Source organism: Cygnus atratus, chromosome 3, assembly GCF_013377495.2.
Source record: "Cygnus atratus isolate AKBS03 ecotype Queensland, Australia chromosome 3, CAtr_DNAZoo_HiC_assembly, whole genome shotgun sequence".
Taxonomy (NCBI): Eukaryota; Metazoa; Chordata; class Aves; order Anseriformes; family Anatidae; genus Cygnus; species Cygnus atratus.
The window spans coordinates 36,983,529-37,002,816 of NC_066364.1; the positions used below are offsets into that span (position 1 = coordinate 36,983,529).

A 19,288-nucleotide genomic window follows, 5' to 3' on the forward strand; every position below is an offset into this window, starting at 1 on the left:
TAGTCTCCTTAGTCCATCCATCTACCTCAGAAACTCATTTTTTAGATCCCTTGAAGTCAAACAGCCTGGTACATCTCATGCCAGCATTATCTTCTGATCTTTTTTCTGATTTTTTTTCTGATCATGTATTTGAGGTACATGCTAATGTTAAGTCAACAGAAAGGGGTAGCATGTGCACTGGCAAGCAACCAAATAATCAACCACACAGCAGTACTACTTTGACCTTTTTCTTATAAAGTTGCAGAACTCACCAATTTTAAGTTTGTAGCAAGGACCCAGCATGGAAAGTACAGAATGGAAGAGATACAAACAAAATGATAGCAATGATGGAAGTTTAAGCTTATATTCAGGCAAAGAACATGACCTTGGTCTCTCAGTTTTGTGTAACTTCAGGTGCCATGCAAGCTTAAGAACAGTTTTGGCAGCAACAGCAAGATGACTTGGCTATATAATTGATTTACAGAAGAGTATTTTCCTTGAGTAATTCCTGATTCGTGCCATCAAGCGCATGCAAGGATGATGCTCACACTAGTTTGGTTTCTACTTTCATGGTAGAATAAAAGATGGGTACAGAGAGCTCTTGGGCACACACTTGCCTAACACAACCTTGAGTACTTCCAGCAGAGAAGGAAGAGGGAAATTGCTTTTATTGTTTGTATTCAGAACCTAAATATGGTGTCTTTAATTCATCTGACACACAAAACACATTAGGAAATTAATAGGAAGAAAACCTTCAGCTCACCTGATGCATCAAATGAACTGCCAGTTGTTGGAGCTGTTGTTCCAAAAGCTGCATCAAAGTTAGGCTGTAGTAAGCTTGTTTGAGCTGGAGTGACCGGGGATGGTGATGGAGAAGGAGCAATAAAAGACCCTCCAAAGCCTTGAAAAAGTTACATAAGAGAGGTGTGGACATTAGAATCAGTCTTGATGGGCTGTGTTTAACAAAAGCTCAATCTATAGAAGACAGAATTATAAAAACAGTGCTTACTAGACCATTGCGAACAGCTCACTACTACATAAGCATCCTTTGTATGCCAGATATGATCCAAGAAATTTATGCTTTTTTCAAGAGTCACCAGTAAAAACTTTAATGTCCATTATTTAGATATCTGCAGAGGCAGACAGAGTACACAGTTCTTCTAGTACTATACGCTACAGTTTTAGTTAAGTAAACTCTCAGGTAGAAAGCAACAAAAAAAGAATTAGTTCAGAAAGGGAAGGGAAACAGAGGAGTAGCTTGAGAAGAACATATGATCACAGTTTAATGGACCAAACTACTTTGGAATCCCAGCTCAGAAGGCAGTATTTTACTCATCCAATTTAGCCTCTCACTATCTTAAAACATACTGGTCTGCCTGGTCAAGATGTCTTCAAGCTGCCATCCACCATCCCCTCCTCATTCCAAAGCAGGATCAACAGTATCCACAAAATAAATAAATCCCAATCATGCAGATTCTCCAGCCTTTAGCAATTTATTCCCATGCTTTATTTTCTTAAATTCCCCCCCTTTTTCACTATAAAATTTGATCTCCCTTGAAATTTAAGCTTATTTGTATTATCTACAGACTCTGGAAACTGTTTAAATATGCAAAGACTCTGACAAAAAAAAGAGACCAGACATACGACACCTCCTCAATTCTCTTTAGTCTACAAGCCAGTCCTCTTATTCAATCTTTCCTTGACTGTGACGCCTGAGACCTCCATACTCCTTCAGTCTCTGAGCCTTGCTTTTTCCCAGCTGCCCTGCTGCCCTCGCAATAGGTGTATCAGTTCTGAGCTCACCAGTCCAACTGAAACTATGCAAATCACCAGGAAGACCAGTGCATTCTGTAGGCTGTAATTTCGCCCCCTATATCAGAGTAGGAAGCATATTATTTTCCCATGGCTGAACATAAGATGGTGACGTGCCAGTGCTCTACCACTGCCTTTAGCTTCTTTTCAGGGACATTCCTGCCTTTGCAGTCTACTGTCATTTCCTCAGTTAATCATCACCGCCCAAAACCAGACGTTTGCGTGTTTACCCATTTGAAAATCCTTCTTCAGACCATTTTCTCTAATATACAGGGACCATTTGAAGTTCTCATCTGACAAATACAGCTTTTTTCATGTGTGTGGAATCTCAAAAATTAAGGATGCTATTCCAACAGTCCCATTGTTGAAATTAAATACCATAAAGACATCCGTTTAGAAGAGATTATCTAATTACATTTATCTTCCAATGCTGCTTTGACTTTTTACTTAAATAGTTAGTACCACTCACTTAAGCAGTCAGCTAATTCCTTTCTTCCTCATCTTTCTTCAACTTATATTTAGTGGTAACCAAACACCAGTTCAGTGGGGAAGAAAGCACTGAAGACTTTCCAACCCCTTGTTAGTTTTTATCCAAAACCTCTTTCCATGGTCACAGGGTCTATTAACTACAGCATTATGCAGACATCTCACAAGCTGTGACAATAGCACATTTCCCATCTATGAAACCAAGTCCCTCACAGACATTTAGCTACAAGACATATTACCACTCAATGTAGAGGATTTATGCTCAAATTGTGAATATCAATTATATCAAATGTCACTGTGATACCTTAAATCATCTCCCCCAAAACTGTGGTTTCTCAGAGAATGAAAACTAAACACCAAACATTTAACAAATGTGGAAAGGATAGGAAAAAAAGTTTATATATGCACCTGATGAACCAGACCTACTTACAGGCAGATTCATATTTTAGAAGAGAAAGGAATTAACAGTAGCTAATCCTGTTCAAACCAAAATCCTCAGTAGGGAAACATGAGTGCTGTGCCATCACTTGGTTCTGGCCATATTCCAGCAGCTTGTTGTACCATCAGAAGACAGGCTTTAATTGTAGAGCTATGCTAACAACTACACTGGCCCCAGACACACCTGGGAAAGTTCAGCAAACCCAACTGTGTACTGCTGGCCCAGGAGAACACAACCTGATTAGAAAGACCTCAAAGAACATCATCCTTCGGCTAAAGTTTGCCAGATTGCAGGCAATGACACTTTGATCATAACTTAAACTAGTTCCTTTAGATGACTGATCTATTGCACTGGATGGAGACAGGGAAGCAAGAGCAGGACACAGAGCAGCCTGTTTTCTGCATCCTGAGGTAAAGAGCATTTCACATGCCTCTACGAGCTTCCCTGGGCTTATTAGGCCCACTTCAGGGCTCTGGCACCAAGAAAACCTTATTATCCAAATCCTACTCTGTGGCAAGCCACATGTTCACAGCTGCTAAATCAGAATCTGGACAAACGTACTGGATCAGAGAACTACCCTCAGCTCAGCTGACCACCCAGTCCCAGTCCCTGCTAAAAGCAGGTCTCATCAAATCAGGTGGCTCAGAGAGTTTTTCTGAGCACTTTCACAAGGAGAGATTCCACCACCTCTGTGGGCAGCCTGTTCTAATATCTGACCATCCTGGTGGTAATAAATACACGCATGTTTCCAACACTTAACTGGAATTTCCCACATTGTCCTTTTTTCTGTTGCTGTGCACCTCCAAGAGGAACACGGCTAGTCTTCTTTGTATCCTCCAAGGAGGTAGTTTTAGACAGCTATAAGACCTAGCTTTTGCCTTCTCTTCTTAAGGCTGAATGGACCTTAAAGCTGAACGGACCATTTCTTAGCCTCTCCTGATATGTCATGTGCACGAGTCACCATCTTGGCAGCCTTTCATGAACTCACACTGGTATGTCTTGACCACCTACTTCAAGAGATTCTCTTTAATACATTCCAGAAGTCCCCTGGTTTACTCATGCCCAGCCATGTTGCCCTTCCAGCACGTATTATGGTGACTTCAGCTGCTCATGAGTGCCAAAGCCTGCGATAGCAAAGCTTTCTACAGCTGCCTAAAGGCTGCCTGAGGCTTTTTCTACTGCCTCTTCTTGATCAGATGATCAGTAGCAGACACCTCCTATAACATCACCAGCGCTGGCCTATCCTCTGATCCTTACCTACAAGCTCTTCCTGGTTCATCACCTGTCTCAAGGCCAAGCTTTATGCGCTTGACTATCTGCAAAAAACGTACTTAGCACTGAAGAATCAGACCAGAAGCAGGGTGACAAGGTATGTGGCTGACTAAGGTATCTGACTCCAGCAATCCCTACAGCACCAGAACCCCCTAAAGATCTTGTGCTATGTTAGACCCATTCTGCCTCCACAAGGAGCTTGGCAGAAGTGTAATGACATCATACATAACTTTCTAAGCAGAATTTTATAAATGACTAAGCTTTTGCAAAGCCCTGCAAAGTGCCTGTTTCTCCAGCTACAGAACTGAGTCCTCCCCAGCTTCAGGTGAAATTTGCATGACAATTGGTCTTAGTTCCATAGCTTTTAGCCACTTGTACAATCTAACAGAAATATTGGGCACAGAAGACACAGATACGCTTTAACAGATTAAAATCCTGGTCATCTAGTGCTTGCACAAGACCCAGAGTGAGTCTGCAGAAACAGCAGCAGCTGTTGCTGAGCTATACTGAGATGCATTGTCTGGACGTCCCCAGCTGTCTGATTTTGAAGTTGTTTTTAATTACACGGTCATGTAAAATTTCTTATAAGAACATGCCTTTAGACTACACACTGGGGTGCATATGCATGCACCTTAATTGGATAGAAAGATCTAGAAGGGAAAAAGGCTAGACTATTGCATTTATTGGCACAGTTCTATTTTTGTTTGCTGAGAAGCTTACAGTATGAAAAAAAAATCTATCACCTTTTCTAAGTAAGCCAAGCATCTAGGCACTTACCTGACAGCAGAACACTTAAGACAATGATGCATGGTAAGTATACTTGTAATACCATGCATATAAACACTTAGTACAACTAAACATTGATAAACCATGAAGGACAAACCTTCTGACACCACATGAAATCTACACAATCTTAAATATAAAACTGGATTGCACTGCAGGCTATGCATCTGCCATTATCTAGGGTGAACAAATGCTTAGCAATATGCTGTGATGTTTACATACCCTCTATATCTGCCAAACAGAGATCCACATCTAACTTGGAGTGCTTTAAATATATGTAAACAACAACAAAAAATCTATTCACCCAAACAGCTTCAGGTCTGCTTGAGCATTCAGGTTTATGACATCCATTTTATAATTTAGGTTTTGATTTAATGTGACTCAGATTCAGAGAGCACATTGATGAAGCTTAAACCATCTGGAGCATAGTTCTTACTGTAATTTAAGCTTAGTTATAGATAAGGACAGAAAATATTTTCTAACGTTTGCATAAGCAGGATTAGCTTCTTCCTGTTTGCACCCAGATCACAGATAATGCACACAGCTAAGGGCACCAGCTCTTCTTTTTGTAATCTTTTTTCCTTGTAAAATTACCAGTATGTTTCAGGACCTAGTGGGTAAAGCATAATCTCCATCTTAAAGCTATCCATAGGCTGTTCAACCAATACAGAGAATAATGGAACCAGTATTAAAACCAAAGGAAGTCTTCTAACTTAAAATCCTGGAACTGCTGGTACTAAGATGTAACCTGAATTTACACACTGTGTAAGCCACCAAGTAGCCAGCTTGCCAGCACTGGAACAGATTCAGAACACACATTTACATTATTCTCTAGAACACTTCTACTTTCTTGAAGCCTAGCTAGGAGATGCCTACACATACAGCAGGTACTAGCAGTTTGTCACCTTCTGAGGTGGCTTCAGAATGTAAGCACCCATTTATAAGAACTCCGAAAACTTACAGCAGATCACATACTGAGATATCCCACTTGTGTTACATGTTTCTCACACAGTGGGGGATCTCTCACAAGCATGCAAACACAAAAATATACACTATATCAGAAGTCAAGCCCCTTATAAATTGACATGGGAAACCTTCAGACAGCAAATGACAACAGGGCCCACCATGCCTAGAATGGTTAGTTGTTGCATAAAGGGCAAAGTTCCATTCTGGCTCAGAAATGAAGACGGAGAAGTACAACACAAAGCTAGCAATCATCTACATTTGCTAAGGATAACTTCCTGACAAATTCACCTTTCAGAAACATGAGGAAAAATGACTCAAGACCTCCTTCAAAACAGACGTTTTCTTTAATCCCAAGAAAAACATGCTGGGATCTTGCTTTCTGTAAACTTCAAACTGAGATGGGGAAGAGTCATGACTGTTTAGCACAGTTACTATATCCACTAAAATACATGGTGTAGCAAGAATTTTGGAGAATGGTAGAAACAATTCAGCTGAAGTGGCTTAAGCTGTAGGATGCAGACTAGAATTTCACAGTTATTCGATCTCCTAAACAGGCATGACATTCTGATGCCACATTCAACACTAGCAGGAGCCTTATTCTACCCACTATAAGGAGAGGGTCTCCAACACTTTCATGCTCTTGCACTCAAAAAGGCTGTCTCCCATCACCCCACTCTCCTTGGCTAAATCCATGCCTGTTGCTAAAAATTCATTCATTCAATTTTCTAACCTTTGTGTCAGTAAACTGCCTGAATTACACCAACCAAGAAATAAAGATGGATTAGAAGTGATGGATAAAGAGCATAGCCTCCAATACTGTTTAATTCAAGTACTGCTACAGTCAGCCAATGAAACATTATGGAAACACTACTATTCAGTAAACGTTAAAGGAGAATAAAGCTTGTGTAGGTAGCAGAAAATGAAGAGTAGGGAAAGAAGGTAATCAAGGAAGCTAATCTGTACTTTGGTATAATGCCTTTGATTTGCCATTGCAAATCAAAGTAATTTTAATTTAAGAAATCTAAAGGATTAAGAAATCTCATGAAAAACTATTTTATTCGAGTGTGAAAGCCCATTTACACCCAATGAACATAAAAGATTTCACAAAGACGGTTTCTTAGATTTTGCATGACAATAAAGTGTTTTGTTTTGTTTTTTTTTTAATTAAAAAAAAAAAAAAAAGTTCTTTATTACCAGCCAGTAGGTCTGCAGAAGCTGAGGAACTAGAAGTGGCCTGGGCTGCAGGCTGCGGTTCAGAAGTACTACTTCCAAAAGCATCTAAAGAAAATTCCAGAAGGCAAAGAGTTTAATATTAACTGCATAAATTCATCACTTATTTTAAACAAGAGATGACATAGGACAACCATTTCATTCATCAGAAGAAGAAAATGAAAGTGCTTGACCATCTTTATTGCAGAGTAGTACCATGGATGCAAAGCTCAGGTGGAAAAAAGGAGATGCAACAAACCAGTGCTTCAAAGATAGCTGTTTTTTCTATAGGGAAGAATAGCACTAAAGAGGGTGAGATATTAGGTCAGAGAAGCTTGCAAGTCCTTTTATTTGGGCCTCTTCTCAGAAAACCCATAAAAACAACAGCATTCTAGGCTAGAGGGTTAAGCTCTTTTATCTGATGCATTCACCTCCAGAGTTTGGAGTAATTCCTGACAGAATTTACTGACTAACATTAAGTCTTTTCAGATGAATATTTCACTAATGTTTGGAAATTCAACAATTGTAAGTAACATTCCTTTTTCTACAACACTTCTAAAGCTGGTTGTGCTCATCCTAATTTCCACCTTGTCGAATCTAACAAAGATCCTGTAATTCAGCTCTCTGGGTTGAGACAAGTCACCCTCAAAACTTCAGCTGCTTTGAGAAACGGAACTGACAGAAAACAATGTGAAAGCGGAGAGCTACAAAGAACAAGGAAAAAAAAACCAACCACATAACATACTTCCATCAGACCTCTGAGGAAAAGTGTCATACATGCACTGACTGCAGATAGAATGGAAAATGTAAGGACAACAAAATGGCAACAATGACAGCTCATTTGCAGTTCATTATTTTGCAATATGGAGAACTGGACATGTTTTTCTTAGCTGTAATGCCACACAGAAAAGCTGTAAGAAGGGAAAACTGCAGCTTTAGAAAAGCGCAAAGGTAATTGAGATGAAGTGATTCAACTCTGAAGTGGTGAGGAAAGAAAAATACCCACCACCAAATAGGTCAATCACACCTGAAGAATCCACCTTTGCTGGAGAGGCAGTGGGTAGAGGAGAGGGGGCTGCAAATGCATCCACTGAAGTAAGCACAGGATAAATAATATTTAGTATCAGCAAGGCAACAATGATAGCTAAATATTTCAAAGCCACATGGGCTTCATCAGAGAGAATCATGGGATACATAAATTCAGGTAACAGTCTGCAGAACTGCAAAGTTTCTCACACAGCAACTGAACACTAGAGTACTTTTTAGAGTTGTTTATTAATAACTTCCTTATTTTTATAGGAGGATATACTCTCTCAACAGCCACATCACTTACTTGACATCAATGTCAGCCACTTCATGATCCACATCTTTAACAAGTGCTAATCTTGTGACCAAAGTGTCAACAAACCCACAACTTAGTTTTTCAGCTTAAAGATGTAAACTGACAATAAGTCTTATTTTTCACTCTTGAGGGAAAAAAAAAATCAAAACCATAAGCCTGTAAAAAAAAACACTCACCAGATAAGAGATCAGCAGTGAGAGAACTCTCAGGCACAGGAGAAGCCCCATGTGGTGGAGATGAAAAAGCATCTTCCAGAAATGAAAGAAAAAACAAGGAGAAGTTAAGTATCATTCAATCCGTTTATACTATTACAAGGCATCAAAGCAGCAGAGTATTTGAAGATTTCTCTCTTTACCTGTACCAAAGAGATCTATGCTAGGAGTAGCATCTGGTTTAGGTGCTGCGGGTACATCAGGGACAGACTCAAATAAATCTAAGACCAAGAACATAACACGTCTTTAACTCATTTTTGAAAGGCAAGACTGAAAGTGAACTTTCAAATTTTGCACAACATCTTTGGAGTTAATAGGCTTTCTGGTTTGAAAACCTAGCACATGCATGCACGCAACAATTTGTTATTTCAATACTCCTGACAGATTAATCCATCAAAGAGTTAAAAACAATATTACCACCAAAGATGTCTAGAGCAGGAGGAGCGGAGGTGGTGGCGGTAGCAGAGGTGGTGGCAGTAGTGGTAGTGGCAGTAGCTGTAGTAGCAGTAGCGGCAGCAGCAACAGCAGCAGCTGGAGAAGGAGTTGTTGCAGGAGCTGGAGTGGCTGCACTAGTTGTAGGGGTAACTACAGGAACAGCAGTCTCTGTTGGCTTCATAGCAAAGAGGTCCAGCTCGGGAGCAGCCTCTGCACTACCTTCGGATGGGGCAAAGGGGTCTTGTAAAAAGGAGAGGGGAAATATATGTGTATGCATACTTAGGATTAGTGAGGGAGGAAGTCAAAATCAAAGCAACTACCAGCTATGCACACACTGCAAATACACTCACGCACACGCAGATGAGGTTGCTCTAACATCTAGCCTACTTATCCAAACACGTTACTTATGTTTTTCCAAAATAAAGACCATCTGAAAGGCTGAGCAGTCTAGTTACTAAAGGGCAGAACTTTCAAAGGCTGTTTGACAAGGCCAAAACAGAAAAATGATGAAAGTATATCTAGTTTAACAGGTTACTGCTCACAAAAGTCAGCATTGCCAGAATCGTTTATTAGCACTACTGAACAAGCACAAAGGTATTGAAACTCAGAAACAGGCCATTTTGTTAAGCATGCTCTTCAGTCTAAGGGTTTTTTTTTGACCAATTACAAGCACTAAAAAATCAGAAAAACACACTGCCATGTAGTTTAAGGAAAACAAAACAAAACAAAACCAAAACAGCAAAGCAAGAGACCATCTAATGACATAAAACCCACCATTTCCTGAACATGCATCAAGAGCTGCTGCTACAGGGGTTGGGGTAGCTGGTGCTGCTGCCCCTTCTGTTGCTGCAGGGGCTTCCCCAGGAGAAGCTGCAAAGGCATCTTGGGTGCAGTTTTAGAACAGAAATTAAAAGGAAAAAGGATAAAGAGAAGAAAAATATAGTAAAAGAACCAAGTTAAATTGCACAGGTAGATCCCCTTATACAACATGAATGTTGTTACTCTGACAGCAAGACAAGTCATGCAGCGCATATGCTTTGTCTCCCCCAACCCCACACAAGCAGGTTCTAGACAGGGTTTGAAGAAGGAACTTCTCTGTTGCCTGAAGTACAGCACATGTAAAAGGCATTATTCTCATTGTATAAGGGTTCAGAGCATCATGATCATGGACTACACAAAATTAACTAATGAAGAAAGAGCAGAGGTATGGCAGTAAGTTAGTGTTAATAATGACGCTGAAATTTCATGCTCAAAGCCCACAGTATGTGTGGTTAATCTGTACCTGAATTTACTTGCATAGTACTCTGCACACTTCAGCACTGTTATGAATAACAATCCAATTATATTGGAAGAGATCTGTGGCTAACATTTCTGGCTTTTAAGTCAAGTCAGTCATGCAACATCTGAAATATTGAACTTACTTTTTCTTAACAGTATTCCAATAGGATCTTTCTGAAGCCAGAAAGACTGATTCATACGTTATATTTACTCAGCTTGCTTCTGACAGACCCAGAATTTCATCTTCACTACTGGCTAGCCATACTTAGTTTCTCCTTCTTTGAGGATCTAAGGCCAACCAGCCCAGTCAAGTCAGGGAAAACAACTACTTCGGGGTTTTGGAATGACTTGCTCAAGTTTTATTTGACTTATTTTTTGTATGCCACTTGGTAATTGGAATGCTTAAACCTCCAGCTCTGAACTTTTACAGCATTATTCCTAGGCTTAAACCACCATCTGTAGCTCTTAATTCCATGGAGTAGTCCTAATGGGCACTTCCATTTGGACTATCCTCATAAGCAAGTATTTTCTTCACAAACAAGATGGTACAATTAAGATTAAATGGTTTGAGATGCTCATAAAGGCCGTTTTTCTACTGCTACAAAGTTAGCAAGTTAAAAAAATCTGTTGGGAAATACTGCAACTAGCATAGGAAAAAGCTTAACATGCTTTAACTGGAGTATCAATTTTAAAATGAAAACAAACATTTTAAAAACTAGTTTGTGCCAGTTAATCTAAAAAGCTCAAAAGAACATGCACTGAAACTTCAACAGAAGAGATGGAAGCCAACTACTCTTGTACAATAGAATTGAAATGAGTTAGTAGCAAAAAAAAAGAGGCCTGCTAATAAGCCACTTCAAATTCTATTTTTTATGTATCAGGGTTCAATAACAAAACTGGATGGCAGTTGTCCAAGTAAAAATAATAATTAGCCAAAAGTCACCTTATTGTATGCATACCAGGCACGAGCATATACCCTTTAGAAGAAATTCAACACAGAATTGGACTGAAGAGTTTTGAACTGTACAACTTCAGAATATGATAGTAATCGTGTGTGTTGCTGTTTGCTCTACTTTGCTAGCTTTCACATGGAACATCACCCTGGGTTCTCTCAAAAGAACATATTTGTAGCCACACATGCCTGTAGACCAACAACACAGAAGTCAGTAGACACTATTTAATTATTTTCCAGCATGAGGGGACAGACTCAGTGTTTCCTTTGAAGAGGGATTTCGGAATGCACAAAGGTAGTCACGACTTCAATGGTGGGACCAGTTCAGCCTCAGAACAACACCTGTTCCTGGCACAATGTAGACTAAAGTTCCATGTGCAATAGCCATAGAAATTCAGGTATGCACAAATTCCTTCCAGCCCACAGACAGAAGGGAACAGCTAACCTGATACAGGCTTTACTATTCATTGCTATTTCTTAATAGGATTGCAGTATTATTTTATTTATCATTGCACTGGTGTTAAATGGTAGGTGGTGAAAACACCAGAAGCTCATAATGGAATTTAAAGGAATAACTGCATATTAGGAATTTCAAATATTAGTTACACTGAGAAGTTCAAGGGACTTCTGAGTGTAGAGACAGATCACAGAATGACACAACCGCAGAATGGCTGAGGTGGGAAGGGACCTCTGAAGATCATCTACTCCAACCCCCCTGCCGAGCAGGATCACCTCGAGCGCGTTGCACAGGATGGCATCCAGGCGGGGTTTGGGTATCTCCAGAGAAGGAGACTCCACAACCTCTCTGGGCAACCTGTCCCAGTGCCCTGTCACCCTCACAGCACAGAAGTGCCTTCACATATTCAGATGGAACCTCCTGTGCTTCAGTTTGTGCCCGCTGCCTCTCGTCCTGTCGCTGGGCACAACTGAAAAGAGACCGGCTCCATCTTCTCAACATCCTCCTCTCAGATATACACATTGGTGAGGTCTCCCCTCAGTCTTCTCTTTTCCAGGCTAAACAGGCCCAGCTCTCTCAGCCTGTCCTCATACGACAGGTGCTCCAGTTCTCTCATCATCTTCGTAGCCCTCCTCTGGATTCTCTCCAGTAGCTCCATGTTCCTCCTGTATTGGGAGCCCAGAACTGGACACAATACTCCAGGTGTGGCCTCACCAGGGCTGAGCAGAGGTGCAGGATCACCTCCCTTGACCTGCTGGCAACACTCTTCCAAATGCAGCCCAGGATACCGTTGGCCTTCTTGTCCACAAGGGCACATTGCTGACTCGTGGTCAGACTGATGTCCACCAGGACTCCCAGGTCCCTCTCTGCAGAGCTTCTCTCCAGCAGGTCAGCCACAGCCTGTACTGGTGCTTGGGGTTATTTCTCTCTAGCTGCAGGACCCTGCACTTGCCCTTGTTGAACTTCATGAGGTTCCTCTTGGCCCATCCCTCCAGCTTGTTGAGGTCCCTCTGAATGGCAGCACAATCTGAATAGGTGGCACTACAAAGCACAGTTCAAACAAACGGTTTTAGATATGTGCCTCCCAAAATGTGCTGTAGAGTTAATGCTTATTGAGACCTTTGTAGCCTTTCAAAAGATTCTGCTGTACCTGCAGAGATGTTTCTGTAAAAGTCTGGCACCCCATGCAGAGATGGACACAACACATCATGATACATACAACACATTGCAGAGATGGATGAAGCACATCAACGGTGTCCAAAAATACTGTGTCTCAATTCTACTATTGAGATACAGGGCATTTCAAGACATTTCTTCTATCTTTAGATTTCTCCCTCTCAGGAATGATTCCACTTGCACTTTGAAAACTGCCTCTAGACTGGGAATCCTTCACATTGGACAAGTTAACTGAAAGCTTTCCCATTGTTCAGACTGGCTTTTTCAAAAAGCTATGCTGGATTAATTCTGCATTTCTCATCTACTTTCCAAGACTATATTAGGTGAAGATGTAATGTAGAACTGCTGTTCTTCCTAAAGTCAAAGTCCAGCCACAGGTAGCATACAGGCTACCTACCAGCTAAAGCATCAGTGATAATGTGAAAGACAAAAACAGTCAACATTAATTCCTGCAGTCTTCTCTTTTGCTACTTCCAGCTTCTTTGCTGCCTTCTTTTCTGTAGCTTTCAGTTTCTTTTTCCTCCCTTGTCACTCCTTGCAGACTCTTTATACTCTTTCTCCTGAGATCACTGTTCTTGTTCCTTCCTGTACTGCACTTCACCACCAAGAAACAATGTAAAGCAATTAAAAACTGTCAAGCCACAAAAAGTTAAAATCACCTGGCGACTGCATCTCCAGCTTCTATCAGACCTTGAAGGTCAAATACCTGTTTATCAAGGTTAAGAATGAATGTCCCAAGACAGCAAAAGTGTCTGCCCGAGAAGTGCCACTTCTTGTGATTAATAGTCTTAAAGTAACAAGGAATTGGCCATTACTTACAGCACAGGAGCCTTCAGGGATGAAAAACAAACAAATAAACAAACAAAAAACATGAGTAGAGAAATGGAAGCTCAATATGGACTCCATGACTTTAAAAGGTTCAGTCCTGTGGGTGTCTTGAAGGTACTGCATAAGAATATTCACTGCTGAGCATACTCAAATATTCCTTTGAGAACTGGAAGTTTCCAAATCTATAAATTTGATGCTATTGTAAATAATAAAAATTTTATTTCTTCCTGTAGTGTTCCAGGAAAGAGTCAGTATTCATTTAATCTGAATTCTAATCCAGTTGTAAATTTACACTTATTTCTAGCCATTTAACTACGGTTTAATTTTTTTAAGGTCATATAAATCTATTCTAAACTAACAATACAATTTGAAAGTGCAGTATCTAAGACTGGCTTACCTCCCAAAGTCTAAACAACAGAAGTACACACCACACACTATGTATCTGAGTGGGTGCTCATGAGTACAGGCCTTGACTTCTGCAAGTAACCAACGCCGGATCCTCTCTCGCTCTTAGTGGTGTCCTGAACTGCTGCCCGGGTTAAAATTGCTTCTGAACTGCCTGATTCTGTGGCATTGGAGTCTTTTCCATCCTTTTAAAACAAGGGATTCAGTAGCAGTGTAGGAGTTCTACTCCTTCCTCACAGCTTCTCAGCAATTTTACTGGATGTATCTTGAAGACATCCGTTGATGCCAGTCCTAAACAAAACTTTCAGCTAAGAACTTCCAGTCTTTAGGAAATACCTTTGTTGTTAGACGATTTGTATATGAGACCTCTCCAGCACTCCTGTCACTAGAAGCAATAGGTAAACACACCCACACAGAGAACATACAGTAAATTTCTGGAATGAAGTTCTGATACCAAGTAAGTTATTACTAATTCTTACATACACTGTCCCATGGGAAGTACACTTCACAGGAAGAGACAACTAGAAAAATACAGAGTGGTTGGGTGATCTTAAATATGTTAATAGTTTGTAAATTGGAAGATTTTTCCATCAACCTGGGCTGGTCCCATGTTGAAAAGAAACAGTAATTTCTGACTTGCTGTTGAGAAACCTCCTGCTCCATTAGACAAGAAAGCTGACAATGTATGGGGGAGTGGGGTAGTCCTTATTCTTAATTGAGTTTAGCAGCTAACATTAGAGACTGAAAGAGCATAACAAAAACAAAGGAAAAAGTTTCCTATACATTAATCTTATAGTTGGCATTTAGTACAAGTTCATTACTGCTTCAATTTACTGTTATGTTATGCAAAATAAAAACAAAGATTCAAGAGTACTGAAATAGAGTAAATTCAGCTGGTTCAGTATTACATTTACAGGAAAAATCCTAATGAAATAAGAGCTCAAGCATGGTATGTAATAAAGATGCAGGAAGCTGCCATGTCCATTTTCTGCAGTGCAGTAACTATTTTTTCCAGAAATCATAGTTACTGAATAATGTGGAAAAAATACCTATTTAACCCCGCACAGACCTGAAAACTAATGTTCTTAGCTGTATACCATAAGATACCTTAGTCATAAGTGTATACAGTTTTCCATTTCCAGACAGCTGGGCATATGCAAAGGACTCTATTAGCTAATATCACAGGAAACCTAAAGGTAGTTTACATTTCCTGTTCCATCTAGTAGCCAACACACATGAATCTCTGACAGAGTTAAATTAGAGGCCTTGTTTCAAATAGCTGAACTCATATTGGTTCATCTACCTTATGAATTGGTGCAGAGTACTAGAGCAACCAAACTAACCTCCAAAGAGATCCACTTCAGCAGTGGCAGCAGTAATAGTTGTAGTTGTAGTAGCAGCAGCTGAAGTAGTTGTAGTATCAGTAGTTGCAGCAGTAGTTGCACTAGGCTCTGGGGCAAATGGATCTGAAATCTGTGGCTCAGAGGTAACACCGGAAAGTGCAGCCAGATTATCTATATGCAACCACATAATGAAGATCAAACAGGAAAAGTAAGGGGATGAGGGAGAGAGACCACAAACACTCAACTGCAAAAAAATAAGTCAGAGCTCCAAATAAGGAGTCTTAACATTCAGAAGTCTTAGAAATAAAAAATACTACTCACCCTCTCCCAAGAGGTCTATAGATTGTCCATTAAAATGACAGCAGTATAAAGAAACAAACCAATTAGTAGAACTGCCAGACTGAAGATGTGCATTAGCCATAAGATTATTCTCTAAGTGATATGTCTAGTTTAAACATAGTTTCACAAATGCACTTGATTTTCTAACATCCAAAGTTTTTCAAAATTATTGTTACATGACAAAGTTCTTTCTGTTTAATATCTCTGTTCATATCAGAACTAGTGCGTAAATTCCATGTGTTTGATAAATTCATATCTAATTACCAAGTTATTCACATACAAGTAGCATTTTTCACTGTTTCATTACAGCTGATTTTCTGTATTTTACCCTGCAACAGAGTGAACCAAGTAGTAACCTATAAGAGCTGACAGGAAGGTATCTATGGAGGAAGGTTTCACTATGCCAGGGCAGAGTGAAAACCCAATTCTTTAGAGCGCTCAGTTCAACACTATACAAGTTCTCTCTCCCCTTCTCCTCTCCTCAAACTTGCATTTGGCTTAGCAGTGCAAGAGTAGCACCAGAAGTTGACAGACTACTTTAAAGTTTATAAGTAGCTAACATCCCAGAAGAGCAATGACAATTTTAAATGCAAGCCCACTGGCCTAACTAAACACAGATTCAAGATTCTCACCAAATAAAAGTTTATTTGGGAAAAGCAAGGCCCAGTGAACCCCAGTGCTCATATAGGTACAATAAACCACCAGAAGTAATTGAATTCAATATAAATCAGTAAACAAACAAACAAAAAATACTATTATGCTATTAGCAAAATAAACTTAGATACCAGAGAATCTCAAGACAATTCTGTTAAGTTGCAAGTATTTGCTGGATCAAAGGAATCAGGTAGCGGTCAAAGTCAATGTTACAGCTATTAGAAATAAAATCTGGCTTATTGTTTTGCCAAGATTAGCTGTTTTGACCCACATATCAGCCCTCAAACCCTTCACAAACCTGGCACCAAGGCCACTGCATTTGGACAGGTAACAGTTGGCAAATACAATGTCAAGTTACTTCAGGAAACAAATCATTGTATCCCTACTGCCCAAAAGTATATGTATTCTGAAAGGCAGGCAGGTTGAGGTTCTTGTACTTGACTGACTTGTGGGAAAAAAAAAAAAAGTCATAGTATAGAAGAGCAGCTACTCTTTGAAAGTTTTTCCTACATTTGCGATGGAGCAAGCATATTACGCAGAAACAACCACCCTTATTAACACTTGCTATGAGGACTATGAGTGACTGACAGCATAAGCAGGCTAGCTGTGTCCCAACTTTGGTTCCTTACTCAACTTTACAGAAGCCTATGAGCATCTTTGGTAATAGACTTTTCTACAATTTAGAGTCCTCTAAGACCAGTCAGATTATTGAGCCCAACAACAAGCAGAGGAAGCTTTGCCTATAAAACAAAACCAAAACCAGAACACACACACACACACACATAAAAACAACCAAGAAAACCCTACATGCTGTGAAAATGTGAGAAAACTCTGCAGTTTGTCCCTGTTTACTAACTAGTAGCTCAGTATTGCTCCTAGATTCACTATACATGTAACAGAGTCATGGGTTCGTCTGATCCATACCGAACAGCCAGCACACGGTCGAGATGTTTATGTAGGAAGCAAAATGCTTTTAGCAAGCAGAGGTTAATCTTCCTAAGTTTGTCTTTATTTTACAGTACTTGTTAAAAAGGGACCAAGAAACTACATGCATGCATTTTAGTAATTGGTTCCTTGGGAAAGCTATACTTGAGACTCACTTCACAAGGTAAGCTACATCAAAATACCATTCTAAGAGTGCAACAATATATTAAAAATGCAACAGCACTCTGGTATCTCATTACTGCACACAGCTAGACTTGAAATAAACAGCTGTTGGCAAACTTCTACCTTTTAGTAGCTTACTCTTCAACATATTTTTGTTACCCCGTTATGTTATAGATCATAATGAAGTGAAATTACAATTATCCAGCACAGCAGCGTGTAGTTACTCTTAACATGGGAAGAACTAAAACCAATGTTTTATTGTATAGTTAATATTAAAGTAAGAATACTGCTATCAAATCGATGTTCTAAGGTAAACTGCAAGGTAGTTCAGAGTAGTTCAAGTCAATTTGCTTTTATATCTGAGAGACATCTTGCAAGGGTACAAAAAGTACAGCAGGTTGAATTCTGTAATACTAACCTGTCTGCCAAATGCTTACCTTGCAGTATGCTGCAAGCAGCTTATTACCCTACCTTGATCTTCTACTGTTACCACAGAAGTGTAGGTTTCACAAGTTACAGCTTATTTGCTAGACAACTCGTGTTGTACTCAGAAATATACAGGGCATACACATGGAACATACAGTGTACTGTATATACCAGTAAATATGAACCTACACTGAAACTAAGATTGAGAAAGGATTGTTTGTTAGGGACAACCTGAATTCCTGAGGCTTATGTGACATTCAAAGTGCCGGTTTGATGCTGCCTCTTGAAATATTTCATATTTGCATCCTCCTAGCTATTCTGAACTACAGTGATTTTTCTAGCTTCCTCCTCTTACTACTACTTTCTCACAAGTTCCCACATTAGCTTGCTGTGTGTGAACAGTTTTGCAGATGAGGAAGAAGCTCAGGTACCAAGGAACCTACTGTTACACTTCCTCACAAAAGTCCTGCATGGAAGTGGACATGAGGTCGCCTAGTCCAAACTCCTGCTCAGAGGAAGGAAGAATCAACCAACCAACCAGCTCTGAAACTGCAATTTGTTGCTGTTACCCCTCACTATAATCAGTTATCATTGCCAAGAAAACTTTGGCTCCACTTTGCAAGTTCCCTTCAAGTAGTTGTAGGCCACTGTCATAAATCCTCTTTAACCTCCTCTTTGCTGGACCACAGAGGCCCAGCTCCCTCAACCTCTCTTCTCTGTGAAGAGGAAAAAATCTTTGCTTTACATCTCTGGAGTCCTGGTAGCCCCCTACCAAGACCCTCCACAGTTTCCCAAGAGTCTCCCTTGACTGCAAGAGCTCAGAACTGGACACAGTATTCCAGATGTGGCCTCACCTGCACTACTTAGAAGGTTCTGTAATACATATGAGAGTGTACCACTTTTAATAAATGAATAAATAAAACCTCTTAGGCTCAAAGGTTTCCTCATTATTAAATAAAACATGAATGGAAGTTTCAGTATTTTCACAACAAATCAATTCCAAATCTCAGTTTATTCATGTCTGACATGGTCTTTGGCAATTATTTAGAAAGTTTTTTTTTTTTTTTTAAAGTAAGATTCCAGTGTGGTAACAGGTCATCCATAACTGGACTCCTGCCATCAGCAAAGCAGACAGACTTGAAGCTTACTAAGTAACCAAAATGCTGAAAGATAAGTCTGAAGTATACTTGATGAGGTTAGTAATAATCCTGGCCAAAGGAAAAAAAATTCGCTGTCCTTTTCTGTTCTGTAATAAGAGGACTAGATGTATTACTGAGCAATTTTTTAAAGTTTTCAGTAGTTCAATAGAATACGCATACAACACCTCTTCTAAATATATCTAATCTCCAAAGTCTAGGTGTTTTGTCCAAAAACACAAAACAAATTGT

The 19,288-nt window shown here is 39.8% G+C and overlaps 1 protein-coding gene across 1 annotated transcript in view; it reads right to left on the reverse strand.

The window, feature by feature from the left end:
- The window catches only part of SNAP91 (synaptosome associated protein 91), a 70,992-nt gene that overhangs the window by 12,351 nt on the left and 39,353 nt on the right, over positions 1-19,288 (reverse strand). Inside the window, 6 exon segments of the mRNA XM_050709551.1 lie at positions 743-880; positions 6,932-7,015; positions 7,953-8,036; positions 8,465-8,536; positions 8,644-8,721; positions 15,375-15,545. Coding sequence (XP_050565508.1) covers positions 743-880; positions 6,932-7,015; positions 7,953-8,036; positions 8,465-8,536; positions 8,644-8,721; positions 15,375-15,545 — 627 coding nt within the window.